This window comes from Balaenoptera musculus, chromosome 11 (assembly GCF_009873245.2).
Source record: "Balaenoptera musculus isolate JJ_BM4_2016_0621 chromosome 11, mBalMus1.pri.v3, whole genome shotgun sequence".
In the NCBI taxonomy this organism is placed as follows: domain Eukaryota; kingdom Metazoa; phylum Chordata; class Mammalia; order Artiodactyla; family Balaenopteridae; genus Balaenoptera; species Balaenoptera musculus.
The window spans coordinates 1851565-1873716 of NC_045795.1; the positions used below are offsets into that span (position 1 = coordinate 1851565).

Genomic DNA, 22152 nt, shown 5'->3' on the forward strand with positions numbered 1-22152 from the left:
TGGAGACCGACATCCAGATAGGATTCTCTGATGCCCTGAAAAGGCAGCTCCTAAAACTACACACTTGTAGAAACTTCTAAGACAAGAGGTTGCATACATTTCTAAATAATCATTAGCAATGGAAAAAAACAAGAGGATGTGTTGTACAACCTGATTTAAGAGACATTTTCTTTACAGTTAAAAAGTTACAAAAACTTTTTTTAGGGGACTTCCCTGGTGGTTCAGTGGTTGGGAATCCACCTGCCAATGCAGGGGACACGGGTTTGAGCCCTGGTCTGGGAAGATCCCACATGCCACGGAGCAACGAAGCCCGTGCACCACAACTACTGAGCCTGTGCTCTAGAGCCCGTGAGCCACAACTACTGAGCCCGTGTGCCACAACTACTGAGCCCGCGTGCCACAACTACTGAAGCCCACGCGCCTAGAGTCCATGCTCCGCAACAAGAGAAGCCACCACAATGAGAAGCCTGCGCACTGCAACGAAGAGTAGCCCCCGCTCGCTGCAACTAGAGAAAGCCTGCGCAGAGCAACGAAGACCCAATGCCGCCAAAAATAAATAAATAAATAAATAAATAAATTTATTTTTTTAAAAAAACACACCCAAAGCACTCCTAATTAGCCCAGCTATCTGTCAGCCTCTCCTCTGGGAAACACTTGGAGGCCATGTCTCATAGCCAGGGGAGTAACCCATTCTTTTCCCTGTGCAAGATGAAAGCGCACAGTGTTTCCCACTGGAGGTGTGCTCAACAGCCAAAAATGATTGACGCTCGGGCAACAGCGACAGTTATTGTGTCAGGTGCATGGACAGGAGCAGGGCCACCACGAAAGCCTAACTCCTTGAGTTCTGGGTCCTCTGAGCACCACCAGGACGAACAGCTGGTAGTTTGTTTGTTTTTGTTTTGTTTTGTTTTGTTTTTGGCCATGCCACATGGCATGTGGCATCCTAGTTCCCTGACCAGGGATCGAACCTGGGCCCCCTGCGTTGGAAGCACGAAGGCTTAACCACTGGACCGCCAGGGAAGTCCCCATGGTGGTTTCTTGTTGAATAAGATACAAATCAGGCGTTTATATGCAGGTATAGGGATATATCACCCAACTCCCCTGCAGAAATTTTTTAACCACAAATTAATGCATTTTCAACACAGGCAATATCCAAGGAGGTAAAAATTAACTCCTTAGGAGGGGTGAAAAAATCTTACTCTTTTTATGTGCAAAGCACAGATACACCTATAATACATGAACATGAATACAGTGCGTCTGTGGTATTAAGGTTTCATGGGAGGGGTCCCTGGGATGGGGAGATGGTGATGAGAAAGATGCGGAGTACCGTTGTCAATCCACTTCCTGTGGGAACAAGGATCCAAAACGCTCCCTGTAGTGTTTGCTAAACTGCCTTATATTGTCTTAAAAATAATTCATCTATGCTAATTGATAAAAGAATTAAATATGTGGAAAGAACTGATTTCCCAGATATGAATACCCTCTGTTGGGAAGAGCTAAAATCCTTAGAATCTGAATTCTTTCTCTTCTTACAGAATTCCACTGTTTTCCTGACAGAATTCCATTCCTAGAGCAGCTACGGCATCACAGGAAAGGCATCATGGGGCAACAGTTCAAAGGAAAAAGCACGGAAGGCCGTGCTCGGTAGCTTTGTCAGAAGAGGTGATCACTCTTCAGACACTGCTTTTGCAGAGACTTCTCTATAAGGGGAAAGGATGCTTTGCTTTGGTGCCATTTTGTTTTCCTAAGTCATGTAAGAGGTAAGAGAAGAAGAGAGGCTGACATTATTCTTAGCTCTCACCGACAAAAATAGTGCATGTCAGGAATGGCTGTCTCCAGATTCCCCGAAAGTTGGTGGAGAGGTTGACATATGAAGTGTGCCACCTGCCTCTCCTGGTCCCAACCCCCAAGGCGGCCGTCCTGGGCGAGGATTGAGACGGGACATGCCTCCCCTCTGCAGGGCAAGCCCACTCCCTGGCTGGAAACACTCAAATAGGACAGTAACACAGATCCGCCGCAGTTCAAAGTGACGGAGTTACTACCTGCGTGTCCTCAAGGGCAGGCGCCTGTCTGCGGCCTCCCCGTGTCATCACGGACCGGAGCACACGCCAGAGGATGGGAGACGAGAGAAGGCACACGCTGCCTACGATCCAGACGCCTTTTCTTCTAAGTGACAAGTCCATCCCCGCCTTCCCTCCCCTGGCCCGGCGCGAGCGCCTTCCCTCCCCTGGCCCGGCGCGAGCGCCTTCCCAAGCAAAACCCTGCTCTGAGCAGGAGCGTTGCCCAGCCCGCAGGGCTCTGCAGGACCCCAAGGGAGACGCTTCCAGTTACACCATCAGCGAGTAATCTGCCTCTTTAAAAGGAGAAAATAGGATGGCCCGTGTGACAGATCTGAAACAGGTGCAGCGGCAGAGGGAGACGGGCTGGCGACAAGTGACACCCCCGAGAATGCGCTCGTCTCCAGTTCAAGGACAATTAGCACCACGGAAACTGGGCCGCCGCCAGGGAGCTTCCTCCTGCCCTCGCGGTCCGGCGAGGAGCACAGAGACGGGGTGGGGACACGCAGCCCTAAACATCACAACCCCTCCACCCGCAGCTCCGCTATTTTGAGATCTAAGTTAGAGTCACTGTGACTGCCGCTGATGGTCCAATTTCATGGCGGTTAGGCAGGAAAGGCCACCTGCTATTCAATGTGCCAACTGCCACCACGCTTTGCCCCAACCCACTCTAGCCTGTTCCCATCCTGTTGATGACTGACTGTCTTGTCCTGTTTGGTCTCTGGAGCATTTGGAGCGGTTAAACATTCCAGGGGCTGTGACCCCGCCCCCTTGGGGCCGTCCTCACTTCTGCCCGACAGCTTCCCTTCCTCCCCTGGGGACCACGCCTGGGGGTGGAGGGTAGGAGGCTAGGGGTCTCAGGAAGGCGGGGGAAACCAGAGGACAGGAGATGAGCACAGATAACGAACGCCGGGCACAAAAAGCAGGGATGCATACAGCAAATGGGGGCGGGCCGAGGAAGGCGGACGCAACCGCGGGGATTTGGCCTCCGGTTGTCTGAGAACGGAAGCTCCTTGGTCTTCCATTAAGCAAACAGAAAGTGTGTGTGTGTTTGTGTGTGTGTATCAAAACAGCAAATTAGATCTGAGGGAAATGCAGCACAGGGCTTATTTAGATAGGTAATAGAGAATGAACAAAAGAGGAAAACCTGGATTTGATTGTGTAAAAGTAATACTAATTACAGTTATGAGAGCCGTTATCATTTACAAGTTAATGGTACATACACAGTAGCTATTAAACTCATCACTCATATGTGCCACATTAGTTATTTAAGTTTTACTTTATTCAACACCATATTATGTGGCTTTAGATCTAGTTTATTATAGTGTATCTGCTAAAAGCCTTTAAAATGCTATACTATTTAGGTGATTTTGAACAGCCTTTGGAATATAAAAGAATGAGAAAAGTCATCTGAAAACAGAATTAAAAGGAAAGTTGGAAAACAAAAGGAACAAAACATAGTAGAAAAGTAGAGTGTGTGGAATTTAATCAATTCAACAAAAAATAAAGCGGAGGAAAAGAAGGAAGAGAGTTCAAAATAAATCCAGAGGAGGAAAAATGAGTGAAATAGAAAAACCTGGTTAAGAGCAGGAAAAGAAGAAGAATCTGAGCTTCACCAAACTATGTTAACAAACATAAGTTGTTGAATGCATAGATAATTTTTTCCTCTTAGGAGAGGAAAGACTCTTCTAGAAAGAAATTGAGCCTCAAGCCTTCAGAACAGTTTGCGTGTCACTTGAGTGTCTGAAGTTCAGTGTAAACTCTTGTCGGTGTACTGCAGGGAGGGTCTCGACTACGGTTAGCTGAGCTAAGCTTCTCAAGGAGAGGAGGGGTAAAGAGACAGGGAGCCAGGTGGGAAAACGATGCGAGCATTTTTATGGTTCCTGGAGAGGAGGGTGTGGGGTGGTGAGGATCTCCCGTGGCCCGGCAGGAGGCTGAGCCAAGTCAGTCCAGCTCCGTCTGCATTCCGGAGGACATCCGAGCCGCTGGAAGGCCCTCCTCGCCCACCCCTGCCAGTCCTGCTGGCCGCCCGTGCACCCACCCACTGGGCGAGCGAGGGCCCCCGGGGCCGGGGCCTTGGCAGACACAGAGAGAAGAGCTCCACGCCTCCCGACCGTGTGCCCGTCCGTCCTCCACAAGGCGAGACAGAGAGCCGGGGAGACTGCTGACATCTCTGGGCCCTGAGCCATTTACCAAGAAGAAACTGAATGGGACACATGGCCATTCCTCCCCACCTTCCACACAGCAGTGACCGCAGGGCCCACGTCAGGGCCCAGGTGACACAGGGGACATCAGACCAATCGCAAAGGACGTTCTTCTAGGGTCTCTGAGGAACAACATTTTCAGTGCTTCCCTCAAAAATATCCTAAAACATTTAACTTCCCAGTCATTTGATTTCTAATATTCTGGAACGGTTCACCACAAAAACAATTCTTCCTAAAAATGTTCATGTTTCTGCTTAGCACCATTTCGCTCTTTAAAGATATGGCCTACTTACAAAAATTATATCACAGAACCTGGAGAAAAACAGTCCTGGAAACATAATCAAATTCATAGAAACTATTGCAAATAGTTGGTTATTTCACAGTCGTCCTGTAGGAATATTGTGTCTCCTCTGTTCTACAGAAATTAGTGAACAGAAGAGGAAACTCTTCTGTTCATTCATTTGTACTGTAAAGCAGCTCTAATGAGGAAGCCCTCGTATCTGACTTAAATTTTGCCCGTGGAAGTTTCTTCTTGGTGTTTGCTGAACAAGACGTTAGCTCATCAGGAAAGTGGAGGTCTCAAAACACCCACGTTTCAACCTGACTCGTTTCTTCTATCCAGTACATTTTACACACTCATGATGAAAAGACTCCTCCGCCCTTTACATCTAACAGCTTTAGTTCATTGTCTATTGCATCGTTAGAAATGCCCTTCCTACCTGGACAGGGGTTTTCAGAACAGTAGCCAGACAAAGAGGGATGTATCCCAAACCTACCTAAGAATCACTTGCCCTGATTATTAAAAATAATGATCCCCAGCCCTCAACCAGAATGCAGGACTCACTTAAATAGACCTGTTTGTTCCGCAAACATTCTTGGTGCCTATTCAGTGCCGTGACCAGGAAAGCAGCCAAGAATGCAAGGTGGAGTGATGTGAAGTCCTGACGTTGAGGAGGGCATCCAGAGAAGGGTGACAAACAAGTTCCAAACAATTGCAGGTGCTAGAGCGAGGCCCACGCCGGGCGGGCAGGAAGGGAGCTCCGTGGATGGTGAGGGAGACCCAGCGAGCTCAGACAGGGGACGGGGTGCGGCTGGCCGACACCCACTAAACGCCTACCCTGGTGACAGAGCCTGTGCTGAGTGCTTTACATACATTCAATGTTCCAACAGCTACGGCCCCACTATTCAGACAGGCAGTCCCCAGGTTGGTTTAGTAACGGCCAAAGAGCTAGTGGCCAGAATGGGGCTCTGCACGAGGTGTGCCATCGGCAAGGGCTTGTCCCTGACTCTGACCGCCACTGTCAACAGCGAGGACCTCAGGGTCTTGAGGAAGTTAGAAACTTCTGCAGGGCAGTTGTGGCCCTCGCAGTGCTTCTCTGGATTTCATGCCCAAACCCATCCTTTTAAACCATCCTTCCTAAGAAACGTGTGTTTCCATACGTTCACCCTCGTAACCTGTAAACCAGCCACCAGGCTGAGGAGCTGCCTGCAGGGGAGAGGTGCACGTTCAAAGGCTCCCTAATGACACTGCACCCACCTGTATGTAAACCTCCGTGAAACAGAATGGAAGTTTGCCTGTTCATGAAGTTTCCTTAACTCTACACAAGTGACCAAACAGACTCGGAAAACGGCCGTATAAATGGCGACAGGTATTGCTTTGTGTGAGAAAAGATAAAGTAGAACTGACACTTTTCAGGAGACTAAATTAGCACAGTTACCTCACTCTTCCCAGATCTCGAATCCTGCTCACTAGAACTTTCTTCCAGAATACACTTCACTTCCTCCACCTCTTCCATGCACTGAAAAAAGGCCATTTTCTCCAGCTGGTCACCATGGTAACACGTGTTGATTTCTTCCAGCCTCTTCACTTTTAGCATCGTGGTGGTGAGTCCGACTAAGTTCCTGTCTGGTGTGTGGTTTTCGTCCCCCTCTGTCTCTGACTTGTAAATCAGGGCGCAGGCGTGGCTTCTGAGTCTGCCCCCCTCTTGACCGCGAGGAGGAGAAACAAGAGTCCTCATCACCGACTCGCACATTGGACTCTGTGGGAAAATGACCACTGGGAATTTAGAAGTCGCTTCTATTCGAACAGAAGGGACCCACAATTAGGAAGAGAAATGCAAGTATCAATACTGAGTTTCCAACGCTGGAACTCTGGAAGGAAGAAGGTTTCTTCCCCACTTTCTTCTACAAAAGCAAACAGTCAGAAGCCACCTTAAGTGTCACTGGGCAACTAAAATTTTCCCTCATTACCTAAAATAAGTGTTTACGTTAAGTTTACGTCAAGTGGCTGGTATAAGTATGGGAGACAAAGTTTCTCTGGGTTTAACTGGATTGCTGGTTTTGCCCCTCCTGGCCCCGATGGGAAGGGCTTGCTGCGTAAGGAAGGGGCTCTCTAGCGCTCCCCCGTGGGAATTCTGTGCCCTCGGAGGAGTGCTCGCCACCAAAGGAGCCATTTCCAGAGCCCCTCTCTGCCTACATCTTAAAAGGTTTGGTGTTTATTTTAAAAAGAACTTTGTCTCCTAATAATCCTCTCACATAGATTAAGATTCCCAGATACCTTTCTTTTTGCATCCTCATCAGCAGCTAAGTACCAAAGATTTCACATCCTTGTGCTTTCCTTGAAATACTTCCCTTACAAATGTAAGTAATACACGTTCTACTGCTCTGATACTAAAGATCCACGCGTATGTATGTGCCTATGCATCTCCTGATCATTAGGGGAGACTGATGAGAACTTGTGGCCGGTTCCCTACTGAGGCCCCCTGCTGGAGGTTTTCTGGAAATTGCTTCTTCCAGCTTTTGCTCAGTTTGAAATCATCTGTAATTAGCTCCACAAAATGTCATCTTTCATTTTCTCCACTCAACTAGTAAAAATAATACCTTGAGTTACAAATTATTTAAAATCCAATGCTCTACAAAATTCTACTGAACCACACAAAGACCTTACATTTAAACACACTAAACTGTAAGCAGGATCAACCAGAGCTCTGTAAAATATACTATAGACCAACATCAGTGTTCTTACAAGTTGCCCTGAAAACAATTATTATTAAAATAAGGATTTCATGGCTACGTCTAAGACAAACTACAACTAAAATCTAATATGTAATTGTAGATGGTACTCAAGTTGGCTCAGGAAGCCACATAAAAATTAACATATTAAAACAAAAGCTTGGGTCCAAGATATAAAAATTTTGCAGAGAAAATAATAAATGCTAAGCTCTACCTGGAGTTTGGTACAACTTGTTGTTTAAGGTGATGTAGAAAGACAGAAAATAAGAGTAATTACCATTTATAGGAGGACATGCTGGGGTCCAGACCATTCCAAGTGCAGAGTATAAGTTCCAGCAGATAAAAGGGAGTTTGCAGAGTTCAAAACAACTACGCAATTCCCTGGTAAAAGTCTTGACTCACTGTCAGAGTAAGTCTTCTGAAAAGACAAGTGTCCACTCTGAGAGGAAGTATCCGCTCTCTCAAATGCCACTTTGAGCCCCTGTTTAAACTCAGATGGTCCTTGATCTCATGTTGCTCAGCTGTTGCCTTCTTAGTCAGACAGGGAAGAATATTAATTTTAGACACTAGGCTTTTCAAAGCCGATGGCTCCATTTCAGAGGTCAGGTAAGGAGAGGACAGACCGTAACAGTGGATGAAGTATCACCTTCACCTTCTTGTCCCGTCAGGGTGCCAACACTCTCAGGACTACAGCGCTGCGTTTGTCTTTTGCCATCAGACGCTCCGCTCTCCTGCCCGTTTCAGACTCGGCATTTAGGGCACGCTTCCAGCCAGAGGGTTTAGCTGTGGGAACCACACAGCCACCTTTTTTGCCCACCTTACACTTTGAACACATCCAACTACAGTAGGAGAGAGCTTCTGATGGCCAAAGCACTCCGCAAGTCCTTAAAATTATTTGCAACAGCTCCAGCTGTTTACAGCTGCAGGGAAAGTTCAAAGGCACAGGCATGAAGGGGAGTTACAAGAACAGTAATAAACTCTCCCTACAAGCGACACTCTGCCTTCCCCTGCCTTCCATCACAGGCCAAGAAAAGAGAATCCAGTGCCAGCAAACCACCTGCCTGATCCCAACAGCAGTGGATGCCTAGATTTATGGAAGTTGCATAAAGCCTTGATTCCCCAGAAAATCAAACTAATAATACAGACGACCCTGCAATTCTTTAACTTTCACCTCTTCGGAGCCTTTGCCAACCCCTCCACTCCCCAACCCAACACCAGTCTCTAGTGCCCTCTTGATTTTCCAAAAAAAAGTTTCTTATTTTTAATTCAGATCAATGTATTCCATATAAAATAAAAATACGTTTTCATTTTGAGTAGCATATAAAGAATTATAGCAAGATCTTTAAAAAGCCAAACGTTGGGTATTTCTCTAGGATTAGAGAACTTTGCTCTTCAGCAAGAATACCCAAACAATATTATGTATTGTGAAAGATAAATTATGTGACACAACTGTTATGAAAAGACTGAACTGATTTGAGGTTATCAATTTTCCTTGGAGTAATTAAACTGTGAAAAAGTACTGATAAGGTGACCAATCCCCACACCCAGTGAAAACCATGTGTATGGCCTTCGGCTAATTTGACAGTACCCTCTACCCAGACCATCCAATCAGTGGAAGCAGACTTTCTGTCCCCTCAGCTGCAGCAAACCAGCCGCAGGCTCTAATCAGCCAGAAGTCAGCAGAAACTGCTCCTTTGCATATTTCCTTAATATTTTTTCTTCATATTAGTAGTTTAAGATCTACAGAAAATGTAAAAAGTGAAAGGGTAGCAGAGAGTCCCCCTATGCTCTGCACCCAATTTCCCGGAGTTTTAACCGCTTACATGGGTATAGTACACTTGTCACAATGAATGAATCTGTGCTGATACATTATTATGAACTAAACTCCATACTTTGTTCAGACTTATTGAGTTCTTCCCTAATGTCCCTTTTCTATGTTGGAATCTCATCCAGGATTTCATATTCCATTTAGAAACTCTAGGATTTATGATGGATTGGATACAGGGAGTGAAGGAAAGATGGTAGGCAAGGATGACTTTCTATATTTTTTCCTGAGCACGTGAAGGAGAGAGTTGACATTGACTGGGATGGAGAAGGTCATGGGAGGAGTAACTCTGGGGGAAAAAGTCAGGCCCTCAGTGTTTGACAGGTCTATTAGACATCTGAGTTGAACAGGTTGTGATATAGAAATCTAGGCTTCAGGGGAGAGGTCCAGGTTGGAGATATAAATTTGGAAGTCGTCACACGCAGATAAGTTTCATGCACAATATGTATTCAGTAAGCATCTGTCAATTGATTACTAGAGAGAAGGTTTTTAATTATGTCTATTTGTCCTAAAGGAAAAGTCAATTAAAAGAACCCATGCTACTTGTCTTCTAAAATTAAATGACAGTAGTGCAGTTCTGCTGTGTCGCACTATTTCTAGCTGCTGGCAGCACAGAGGACAAGCAGCCTGGTACAATACTGACCACCAAGAAAAACAGGTAATGCATGCATACCCACTGTGGTCTACCCACCTAGCCTCAGCACCCTAAGTCCATACCCATAAAATCACTGGAACGTCTTTAAAGATGCTCTAAGGCAGCGGTCCCCAACCTTTTTTGGCACCAGGGATGGGTTTCGTGGAAGACAATTTGTCCAGGGACGGGGTGCGGGGGATGGTTCAGGCAGAAACGCGAGCGATGGGGAGCAATGGGGAGCGATGGGGAGCGGCAGGTGAAGCTTCGCTCGCTTGCCCACCGCTCACCTCCTGCTGTGCAGCCCCGTTCCTAACAGGGACCCCTGCTCTAAGGCGTGGAAAAATTCACAGTGAGGCTAGAAGCAGCCCCAGCGGTACTTTTGCTGGATTGCCCTCATATTTTGGAGTTGCAAACCTTTTTTAAAAATACTAACCTCAGGAAAACAGCATTCCACAGAGCCATAGAAATTGTGCTGCTTTCAAGGGACATTGACCAGCAAGAGACCGTGCTGTCATAGGAGCGGGCGAGGCAGGCACTGCCAGTGACTCTGCGTGCTGGTCGGCGTCCAAAGCAGCCTGGACAATGCTAATGGTTTCTGCGTGTGCACAGCGTTCGGAATGTCTCAGAACAAGGGCTCTTAAACGTCTACACACACAAGTGGAGCAATCTTCACAAACACCAAAATGCAGGTGAAAGGCATCCCTGTTATGCACATAGCTACTGACTTTTCTTCCTTTCAACAAGCACCACTGAGTATGATTGGTAACAGCAAAAACTGATACGCTGCACTTCACCAAAATTCAAAATCTGCTCTTCAAAAGACACCATAGGAAAATGGAAAGACAAGCTACAGACTCGGAGAAAATACTGTGGAATCATTTTGATAAACGACTTTGATATTTGATATTTGATAAACGACTCCTATCCTGAAACAAACTCTTACAAATCAACAATATGATGACAACCCAATTTTTAAAATGGACAAGAGATTTGAAGGCTATCTTACCAAAGAAGATAGATAAAAGAATAGTTAATATGCACATAAAAAATGCTCCGAAATCTGTCATTAGAGAGATGAAAGTTAAAATCACAATGAAATAACATTTCACACCCGCCGGAAGAGCTATAATAAAAAGACAGAAGAAGGCAAATGTTGGTAAGGATGTGGCGTCACGGGAACCCTCAGCACACATGTCGGAGGGAGTGTAAAACGGTGCAGGTGCCTTGGGAAATAGTTAGTTCCTTAAAAGGTTATTCCCCATATGACCTAACAATTCTTCTCCCAGGTATCTTCCCAAGAGAAATGAAAACATTTGAACACACAAAGCCTCGCATGCAAACGTTCACAGCCGCATTATTCACAACAGCCCCAAACTGGAAACAACCCGAGTGTCCAGCAATGGATTCAGTGAATGGAGGAAGGTAACTGATACATCCATTCAAATGCAATACTACTCAACAATGAAAAGGAATGAAGCACTAATCCCTGCTACAAGCTGGATAAACAAAAACATTGTGCTAAGAGAAAAAAGCCAGAAACAAAGACTGTATACTGTAAAGTTCCATTTGCATGCAATGTCCAGAAAAGGCACATCTACAGACACAGGAAGTAGATTTAGGTTGCCTGAGGCTGAGAGCAGGAACAGGGATTAACTGTAAACAGAATCTTACTGGGGTGATGGAAAGGTTCAAAAACATTTTGAACAACTCATTAAGTTTCCAAACACGTAGTTGAATTGTACACTTACAATGGGTGAATTTTATGATACGTAAATTACACTTCAATAAAGTAATTAAGAAAGCAGAAAACCCAATAATATGAATAATGAAAGGTAAACTTGTTAAAAGAAGAAAGAAAAGCACCAGTGAATAGTTTGTGGCTGGCTGTTTCAGGTGACCCAGGTTGGATCCAAGGAGTCATAAATCATACCCGAAGCTTGCCGGGTCACCTGGGGCCAGAGAAAAGGAAGAGGAAACGGTGAGTGGGAAAGAGTTAAGACTCTCACTCTTCTCTTCTCCAGGTAGGAATACCACATAGTGTATGATTTTGTAATTAGTAGAAAATGAACAGAAATTTAAAACTCATTTCTATCTCACTTTCTACTTGGAGACAGGAAACTCCGAGGCAGGAGGACAGTCATATTACGGAACATTCAGACTTGTTTACAACCCAGTTGATATTAGACCCTTAAAATGTCCAAGTGACAGTGAGTAAGTAGCTAAATTTTGTGTCATAAAAAATGAAAATAAGATGGGAGGATTGAAAACAATTAGATAAAAATATAGCTGGGGCCATTTAAAAATTAGTCTCCTCGGAAGTACTAAACAGTGTTTTCTGTTCATTACTTCTATAATGGTTGCACAATTTGTTCATCTAATTATAGCCTTTTTTACTTTCTTGTAAAATATAAATACATGTCACTGAGTTAATATACTGCCTAGAAAACATGTGTGATATTCAACAGGAACAGAGTACACGGTGCAATCCTATTCATAAATTCATAAATACATTTCCAAAGCTCATACGACTTTTACATAATTTTTGTTAGACATGTTTCCTTTACTCTGAATTATTTTTTTAGAACTTAAAACCTGCAGAGAATTTGCATGAACAGTAGAGTGAATATCGATACACCCTGCACGTGGACTCACCAAATGGTTATGTTTTCAGTATTTGCTGTCTCTCTCTCTTTTCTGAGAGTAAGTTACAGACCTTGTGAAACTCTATCCCTAAATACATTGGCATATGTCTCCTTGAGAACAAAGACAGGATCCAACCAAAAATCACACAGCACATTTAGTTGAGATGTCTTTTTAGTCTCTTTTTATCTATTCAAGGAACAATAACCCAGTCTTTCTTTTCTTCTTTAACCTTTCATGACATTGATATTTTTGAAGACTTCAGACCAATTTCTTCAGAAAATATCGCTCAATTTGAATTGCCTGATTGTTTCTTCACATTTGGAACCAGGCAAACCTCTGATCATGAAAACCACATCAGTGATGGTGCATCTTTCTAGGAATGTCTCAATAGGTGGTACGTGATGTAGCTTGTGTCATGATTCATATAATTTGGTATCCTGATTCAGGTGGTGTCTGCCAGATTTCTCCACAGTAAAGTTACCCTTATTTCTTTTGTAATTAACAAGTAACTTATGAGATTTTTATGGGTATCCTCTTCCACAACAATCTATCACTCCATGACTTTAGTATCCATTCTTGCATGAATCAGTTGTTACCACAGTGATTGTTAAGCGGTGATTTTCTAATTCTATGATTTTCTTCATTTATTACTTGGTTGTTCTTCTACTAAGAAGAGTCCTCCATCCCCAGCCTGATCCCCGTCCCTATTTAGTGTCATTTCTAAACATGATACACATTCCCTGTGTTAGTCATGTTGATGCTCAAATTGTCCCAGATTTGGTCAATGGGAGCACCTCTGTACTTCTGACATATCACTACTGTTTTGGGGGGCACTTCCTTACTTTCTGGCGTAATGAGATGTTCAAAGCTCACCATGTCATTTTCCTGCCCTGTTTCTAGAATCTGCCATCTCCCAGAGAAGCCCTGGCTCCTTTCAGGGAAGAAGGGTATTTAGAAACCAAGACCAGGGCAATGGGGGTGCTCTTTGCTACTGGAGTGTCATTGCTTCTAGTCCTTTCAGTGGACAGAGCTGGAAATATAATTTTTTTAAATCCTGAGTTCATTCTTACAGTTTTCTAATTCCAACCCAGCACCATAGGATTCTCTCTGATCCTTCCCCCATTACACAAATGTACCTCCCTCCCATTAATTCATTAAGCCTGAAAATGAAAGAACAAAATAAAATGCCTGCTGTAAGGTAAAATTCATGCTTCTGTTGAGATTATTCTAAACAATTGGGAAAAGTGAGAGTATTCATGCCCAAATTTTAAAAATTCCATTCTACAGCATGAATCATCATTTTTTTTCCCAGTTGGAATTTGAAGAAGGGTATATTTATGTTTCCATTCTTGAGAATGCTTTTCTACCTTCTAAACTGGAAGTGAATTTTAGGAGCTGGAAGAAGCTTATGACAGGAACAAGGCATGAAATTACAGAAGTGCAAAGCCCAAGACATGCTCTTCTGACCAAATGTTGGCCTGCTTTTCCCAAGAGCTTGGTAAGGTTCAGTAGAGAAATTTTCCATGGGGAAATGCTACAGCAGAGAGGGTAATAGTGGCTGAAGGGGAGGTGGGTGAAAACTCCGCATACTCTCAGGTTTGGGTTATTTCTTATTAAAGGTAAAAGTTGTATCTTTAGGTAGAAGATAAATTTGGCTATTATGTAATGGTTCATAATAGGTTTTTAGGTTTTATCCTACATATTCAAAAGTATTGACGTTTCTTGGTGCAAAAGGACCATGGCAGCTGGTAAAATGGTAAAAGGGCATTGTAAGTCCCAGCTCTTACATGGGAAACACTTTTAGCATAAATGAAGCCTGGGAGGGCACAGCGTGGCACGCTCCTAACACTTCTGGTTGGAATGTAAACTGCCCTCATCTTTAGGGAGGGCAATTTGGCCATTCTCTTTGACCCCATTTGCATTCGTAAGATTTTTGCCCCAAAGAAATAGAATTGTAAAATATTATCTTTGAAGCAATACACGATGACATTATTTACTACATTTAAAACATTGAAATAAAACCTAAGTACAAGTTGATTGAATAGTTGTGGTTCTCCCATAAGAAAGAACATTATGCTTCCATTAAGTCATGTGCAGAAGAATATTTAACAATGTCAGAAAAAAATGAGTGTGGTAGTTCGGGGAAGTAGTTGTTGGGGTAGATTTACTTCTGGGTAGCCTTGCCAGGAGGCGCCGCCCTCCGGGGGCCAGCTTCACGAAGGGACGTCTATTAGGCCCCTCCGCTTGAGGTTAGACCCCTGGCTCAGGTAGACCCTGGGCTCATGACCGTCACCCTCGCCTGCAGAGGCCACCCAAGGCCAGGCCCACGGTGGGCAGAATTAGCAAAAGCCCTCGGGGCAAAAGGAACTCTTGTGCTCAGGTCCCTCTGGTCTGTTTGGATTTGGATTCCCTTGGATTTTTGCCAGGTAGTTCCTATTTTATCAGGTCTTTGATACTTTTAAGAAGATTTCTAAACCATTTGATTCAGCATTTTTACTTGTTTTCAGCAGTTACTTGTGTTGATCTGAAGTTCCTAGCTGCCATTATTGGAAATGGAAACCCCTTGAATTAATTTTTTTCTTTCACTGAGGTGAAATTTGCTAACAGTGAAATGCACAGAGCTTGGATCTACAGTTCGATGGGTTTTGAGAGATGCGTGTTCCTAATTAACCAATATCCCAACCAGGATACAGAACATTTCCGTTTTGCCCCCTTTCAGTCAATGCCCTTGTCTCAGCAACACCGATTTCTAACACTCCAGCTTCCTTAGACGCGCCTGTTCTTGAACTTCCTTCCAACGGACTCACCATCTGTGCTCTTTGTGTCTGGTTTCATTCACTCAACATAATATTTATGAGAATCATGTGTCGTTTTGCATGTGTCACCAGTTCATCCTCTTCTAATTCAACGTAGCATTTCACACACCACAATCTGTTTATCCATCACCTGCAGATTTACATTGTTTCCAGGGGTTTTTTGTTTGTTTGTTTGTTTTGCTATTACAAATAAAGCTTCTATAAACATTCTTCTACAAGACTTTTTATACATATGTTCTCATCTCTTTGGGGTAAATACCTCAGAGTACAATTGATGGGTCATAGGGCAGGTGTATGTTTAATTTTATAAGAAATCAACAAGTTTTTCTAAGAGCCCATTTTAGGCTTGCACCAGCAATGCACCAGCAACGCACCAGCAATGTGTGAGGGTTCCAGCCGCTCTGTATCCTCGTTAACATTTGGTATTGACAGTCATGTGAATTTTGGTCATCCTTATGGGCAGGAAATAGGATCTTGCTGTGGTTTTTATAATCAACCTTATTGAGATATAATGTACGTAAATAAACTGCACCCATTTTAAAGGTACAGTTTGATGAGTTTTGATAAATGCATATAATGGTGTAACCATCTCCTCAATTAATACATACCATATTTCTATCACTAGCCAAAAAATCCCTCATGCCCTGGCCACCAATAATCCCCATCCCTTCACCCACTGATATAATTTCTACACTACAGATTAGCTTTGCCTGGTCTAGAATTTCACGTAATTGGAATCATACAATACATACACTGTTTTGTGTCTGACTTCTTTTATTCAGCACAATGTTTCTAAGATTTATCATTGCTCTGTGTGTTGGCAGTTTATTTTTTTACCAAGTAGAATTCCATTGCATGAGTAAACCAAACTTTGTTTTTCCATTCCGCTGTTGATGGGCATTTGCAGTGTTTCCAGTCTGAGGTTATTATGAATGAGGCTGCGCTAACCATTTGCATACAACCCGTTTTGTGGACACACTTTGAACATGTTTTCATCTCTCCTGGGTAAATTCTCTGGGAACAGAATTACTGGATGACATGGCAAGGGTGTGTTTCCCTTTTTAAGAAAACTGCCAAATGATTTTCCAAAATAATTTTACCATTTTATGTTCTCACAAGCAATGCTTTGACTTCCAACTGTGCCTTGTCTTTGCCGACATGTAGTCAGTCTTTTTATTTTCAGTCATTCCAGAGGGAGTGTAGTGGCATCTCACTGTGGTTTTAATGTGCATTTCACTGTACCTGTTTCACGTGTTTTTCTATCCATATATCTTCTTTTGTGAAGTATTCTTTTATACCTTTTGCCCATTTAAAAATGGAGGTGTTGGGAGGGGGAAGGGTAAGCTGGGATGAAGTGAGAGAGTGGCATGGACATATATACACTACCAAATGTAAAATAGATAGCTAGTGGGAAGCAGCCGCATAGCACAGGGAGATCAGCTCGGTGCTTTGTGACCACCTAGAGGGGTGGGATAGGGAGGGTGGGAGGGAGACGCAAAAGGGAGGGGTATGGGGATATATGTATATGTATAGCTGATTCGCTTTGTTATAAAGCAGAAACAAACACAGCATTGTAAAGCAATTATACTCCAATAAAGATGTTATAAAAAAAAGATTAAAAATGGAGGTATTTTGTCTTCTTATTGAGTTGCAATAATTCTTTATATACTCTGGAAATAAGTCCAGTGAGGTTATATGTATTACAAATATTTTCTCTCAGGCTATGGCTTGTGTTTTCATTTTCCCACAGATGTCTTTTTTTTTCTTTTTGTAAACATCTTTATTGGAGTATAATTGCATTACATTGTTGTGTTCGTTTCTGCTGTATAACAAAGTGAATCAGCTATACGTATACATATATCCCCATATCCCCTCCCTTTTGTGTCTCCCTCCCACCCTCCCTATCCCACCCCTCTAGGTTGTCACAATGCACCGAGCTGATCTCCCTGTGCTATGCGGCTGCTTCCCACTAGCTATCTATTTTACATTTGGTAGTGTATATATGTCCATGCCACTCTCTCACTTCGTCCCAGCTTACCCTTCCCCCTCCCTGTGTCCTCAAGTCCATTCTCTATGTCTGCATCTTTATTCCTGTCCTGCCCCTAGGTTCTTCATAACCTTTTTTTTTTTAGATCCCATATATATGTGTAAGCATACGGTATTTGTTTTTCTCTTTCTGACTTACTTCACTCTGTATGACACACCCTAGGTCCATCCACCTCACTACAAATAACTCAGTTTCGTTTCTTTTTATGGCTGAGTAATATTCCATTCCCACAGATGTCTCCTGAAGAGCAGATGTTTTTTAAACTTTAATTAAGTTCAATTGATATATATATATATATATATATATATTCATGTGTGTATTTTTAATGACCAGTGCTGTTTATGCCCTCACTAAGAAATCTTCATGTACCCCAAAGCCATGAAGATATTTTTCCACGTTTCCCTGTAGAAGCTTCATACTTTTAGCTTTTACATCAAGGCCTATGAGCCATCTTGAATTAATTTTTGCCTGTGGTGCAAGGTGGAAACCAAGGTTCACTTTTTCTCTTTCACTTATTCAGGTCAGACAGGATCACCTGTTGAACTCCACATTAACGTTTAATACGCTTCTTTAACAACATCTCTGAGATCCTCTTTACCCTCGCCTCATTCTACCAACCAGTCGCTTAGCAGCTCCCAGTGTATCCCCTACTCATTGCTGGAAACTCCTCGAAGAGTTGCTGAAATGTGCTGCAAGCTGTGCTGTGGGCTGCAGTCCTCACGTGTGTCTGCAGGGTCCTCCTGCCCTGCCAGGCGAAGACCATGGTCAAGACCCTCCTGGAAGAAGCCTGGGCGCCGGCCCTGCTGATGGGGCCTGGGTGCGAGCACCAGGGTCTGAGCGGGGCAGGGCAGAGCTAGGGGATGTCGCCTCCCCTCCAGCGCAGCGCTGCTGGGTCCTCCAGATCTAGATCCCTGCCCAGACGTCAGCTCGTCTTCTGGTCTTCAGCCCTCTCGCCGTAGGCTTTCAAATTCAGTTTGATGGACAAGAAGGAAACGGGTGTCATGGCTCACCCTTCACTTGCTCTTCTTCCTTCCGTGAAAAATCCGTCTCTCCCCAAAGCAAGCCAGTCTTTCCTCCCAGTGGCAATTCTGCACTGTCCCTAGGAGACCATCTTAGTCTCACCTCCCAAAAAGTGCCCTTTCTCTTTATGGAAGGGTTCTCTGAATATCTCCATGTCGGCAGAAAGTCTTCATCTAATCTTCCCGTAACTAAAAGCCCCATTCAGGTGGTCTTTCTGGAAGAAACAGAATGTTCCTGCTGTGAACCTCAGGGGAAAGGGCCAAGCCTGCACTTGATGCCTGCCTGACAGCTTTCACTTACTGGTCCCATTCAAGCACAGCCCAGCGCTCCCTACGTGTCAGGCATGGGGCCTGCACTGTCCTATAATGGAAGTTGGGCAGGAGTGGAAACAGACATGCAAATGGGCAGTTATAATACTATGAGGCATCTGTCATAAGGGACAGACAAGGCGTCGAATAAGCAAAGGGACCAAACCAGCCTGGAGGGTCAGGGACAATTAACAGGACTTCTCTAAACCGAAGAGTAAGTAGTAACCCAGATGCAGGAAAGGACTGGAAAGGTCTCCAGGGCGAGGAGTGTGGGAAGAAACGACGAATATCTTTAGTGTTTTCATTATTAAACATAATGGTGGCTGCCAGTTTGAGGAAAAACAAAACAAAACAAAAACCATCATGTTAAGGAGGTATCTTTCTCTATTTTACTAGAAGTTTTTTAAAATCAGGGATTGAAGTAGGATTTTGGCTCTGTCACTTCACTGTTCACTTTATAAGGTAAAGAGACCTGCTTTCACCAACAATGTAATAATAACTAGTACTGGCCAATGCAATTCAGAAAGAAAACAAAATAACAGATAAATGTGTTGGAAAGAGGAAAAGTATTGTTCTGATACCAACTCTCCGACACCAACTGGGTGTCCTGCAATTCGATTCTGCTCTGACGCCCACCCACCAGAGTTAGTATCAGAACCCATGGATCAGGGCAGAGTCCTCACAATAATGACCCATTTCAGACTCCAGCCTCAAGGCTCAGGGACCAGCACTCCTACCAACCAGCTACAAACATGGGGGTCCCACAACCCCCGCCCTCAGGTCTGATAATTCCCTGGAACAAATCACAGAACTCACTGAAAAAAATTTCAGTTTTTTAACAAAGGATGCACATAACACGAGGTCTGGAGGATCCCGGACGCAGCTTCCACGCCCTCTGCATGGCGACAGGGCTCATCCCACCCCCATCGCTATATTCACCAACCAGGAAGCTCCACCAGCGCTGGTGTCCGGAGGTTTTATTGGGGTTCTACTATGTAGGCACGACTGATTAAATCACCGGCCGTGTGCTTGAAGGCAATCTCCAACATCCCTCCCCTCCCCAGCGATGGCTGGCCTGAAGTTCCAACCTCTAATTGTGTGGTTGGTGTTTCTGGTGACCAGTTCCCATCCTGAAGCTCTCTGGGGACCCACCAGGAGTCGCCTCATTGGCTCTCCTGTCACTCAGGAAATTCCAAGGATTTTTGAAGCTCGGTGCCAAGAACTGATGACAAAGTTCAGATGTATTCTTTTCGTACTACAAGTATCAATTGAAAATCACTTAAAACTAATAGAAGAGTTTCTCCAAAAAAAGCCAAATATGAAATAAATTATAAAAGTCAAAGCACTTCTTTTATACCAGTAAGACCAGTAATAAAATAGAACAATCCGGCGGTCTTATTACAGTAGCAAGAAAATGTATACAATTTACTAAACTTAATAAGAAACGTGGCATAGATTCCAGGGGACACAAGGGAAAGTCAGGAAAAGAAAGGCATATGAGGTTGGGTTAGGCAAGAGGACTCCCAAAGCAGGAAGGGGAACAGACGACCGTGGGGCTGACTTTTAGGATGGTGACTAAAGATGGCAGGGATGTGCGTCATGGTGGGATTAACTGAACTCAAAATGTCCACCATACCTTGGGTATGATTACGAGGGGCAAGATGACGCCTGAGGTCCGATAACACTGGGAGGCTTATTACGCGGCAGCACTCGGGACCTGCGCCAGGCTGGGACTTTCCTCGTGGCCACTGAATAGACGGCTGATCTGAGAGCTGAGCCACACGCGGAATCCGTCATCCCCATTGTGGTTCCGGGGCGGAGGACAGAGACGGCTGCACTGCTCAGAGTGAACGCCAGGTCCGGCTGAAGACAAGAAAGCAGTGAGGGATGAACGGAGGACATCTAAGCCGAGGGCTTACTGCTTTACATTGAGCTCATTTACTGCAACCTTATAATAGAGTTTACACTTATTTGTATTTATGCTGATTTAAAAAGAAAGTTTAAATCTGGTTAGAGGCTGGTATGGTTTACTCATTTTATTTTTCTACCATCACCATCTAGCGGAGAAAACTTTGAACTTCAGGCAGAATGAGCTGGGGTTCAGGAAAACAGAGTAATAGAGGGCTTACTCTGTGCTCAGCAAGGTACTAAACACCTTTACATTCGTAAGATCACTTAATTCTTACAACAGATTGAGAGGGAGGCATTACTATTCCCCTCTTAGATTTGGAAGCTGAGTCTGGGAGGGGAAGGAGCTCACCCAAGGCCACACCATGTCCAACTCAAGCCCAGATTCTAGGGCAGGTCCAGTGCACTTTCACCTCACAGGCCATCCAAATGGTGCGATTTTATTCATGTATGAGACCATAGGAGTAAAGTACATATACGTATATGGAGAGTTTTGTCTTTTCGTATGATGTTTCCTTTCTCTTATTTTTTCTTTTATATATTATATATACGAGCAGAACACTTGTATAAAAATAAAATGGGACTATACTATATAGTTTTGTATCTTCTTTTACTCCATATTACGCAATGAATATTTTCCCATTACAGTAAAAACTTTTGAAAATATATATTAGGTAACAATAAAGACAGATATAGAATTACATTTATATGTAAATACACAGTGTAGTCTTAAGATATATTTTTCTTTTTGAAATGCATTTTAAAAGACTGGAATAGGGTGCTGAAATATCAACAATGAGAATCTCTGAGTAGATTTTCCATAATAAGCATATATTATTTCTTAAAAAAAAATAAGTTTTAAGCTTTACATTTATTAAAAGACTCAGGAAGCTTCAGAGTTGTTGCCCAGTTTGTTGTCATTATTTTAAAATATTTTGCTTGTGTTAGAGGAGACCACATGTCCATCTATTTCTATACGTGTTCAAAATTAACGTAGTGTATTATATTTCCATATTTAGTAATACTTTCCTTCACAACTCATTTTGAGGACGGCCCTAGAACCTGACGGGCAGCAGAATACGCTGCACCAAACCGTGCCAGTTTGGCCTGAGGATTATACTGAGCTGAAGGCAATTAAGCTGATACAAGAAAAGCTCTCTGCTCTCTTCCTACTTCCTAAGAGCAGGACATAAATTTGCAAAGGTGTGTCCCCCCCCTCCCATCTACCAGGAAGGGCAGAAGTTAATCACAGGAGAAAACTCTAGACCCTCATCAGCCCAGAGGTGGCACTGAAGGAATCTGCATAACCAACTTTACTAACTAGTTCTTGTCTCCCATCAGTTTCCCATATATTTGCCTTCCCCCAATTTGCCGCCCTAAACTCAAGGTCCTTTTCCTTTGTCTTGTCGCTTCTCTACAAATGTTTTGTTCTTTTGATAAATTGCTACGTAACCCCGCCCATCACCAGGTACTCCGTGTGTAGGGGCGCTGCAAATGTTAACAGTCTGTTTTTCTTTTTAATCTGTCTTTTGTCAGTTAAATTCACAGGGCCCGAGCTAATAACCCTAAGACAAGGAGAGAAGATTTCTTTCCCCGCCCGCAAACCTCTTCTCAAAAGTACTTGCTTTTGTGAAGTTCGGGGGCTGGATGCTCTGGGCGATAAGTAAAAGGCTATATA

General features: G+C 43.7%; 1 protein-coding gene across 4 annotated transcripts in view; it reads right to left on the minus strand.

Moving 5' to 3' along the window:
* The window catches only part of MYLK4 (myosin light chain kinase family member 4), a 91366-nt gene that overhangs the window by 67565 nt on the left and 1649 nt on the right, over positions 1 to 22152 (minus strand). For 3 of the 4 annotated variants that reach the window (XM_036868090.1, XM_036868087.1, XM_036868088.1), the window contains exons 1-2: positions 7551 to 7698; positions 5980 to 6300 (exon numbers count right to left, since the gene is read on the minus strand). In XM_036868090.1, coding sequence (XP_036723985.1) covers positions 5980 to 6300; positions 7551 to 7553 — 324 coding nt within the window. In that variant the 5' untranslated portion in view covers positions 7554 to 7698. Of the gene's footprint in view, positions 1 to 5979; positions 6301 to 7550; positions 7699 to 20202; positions 20430 to 22152 lie in introns of those variants that run through there. The other variant, XM_036868089.1, reaches the window with a different exon arrangement.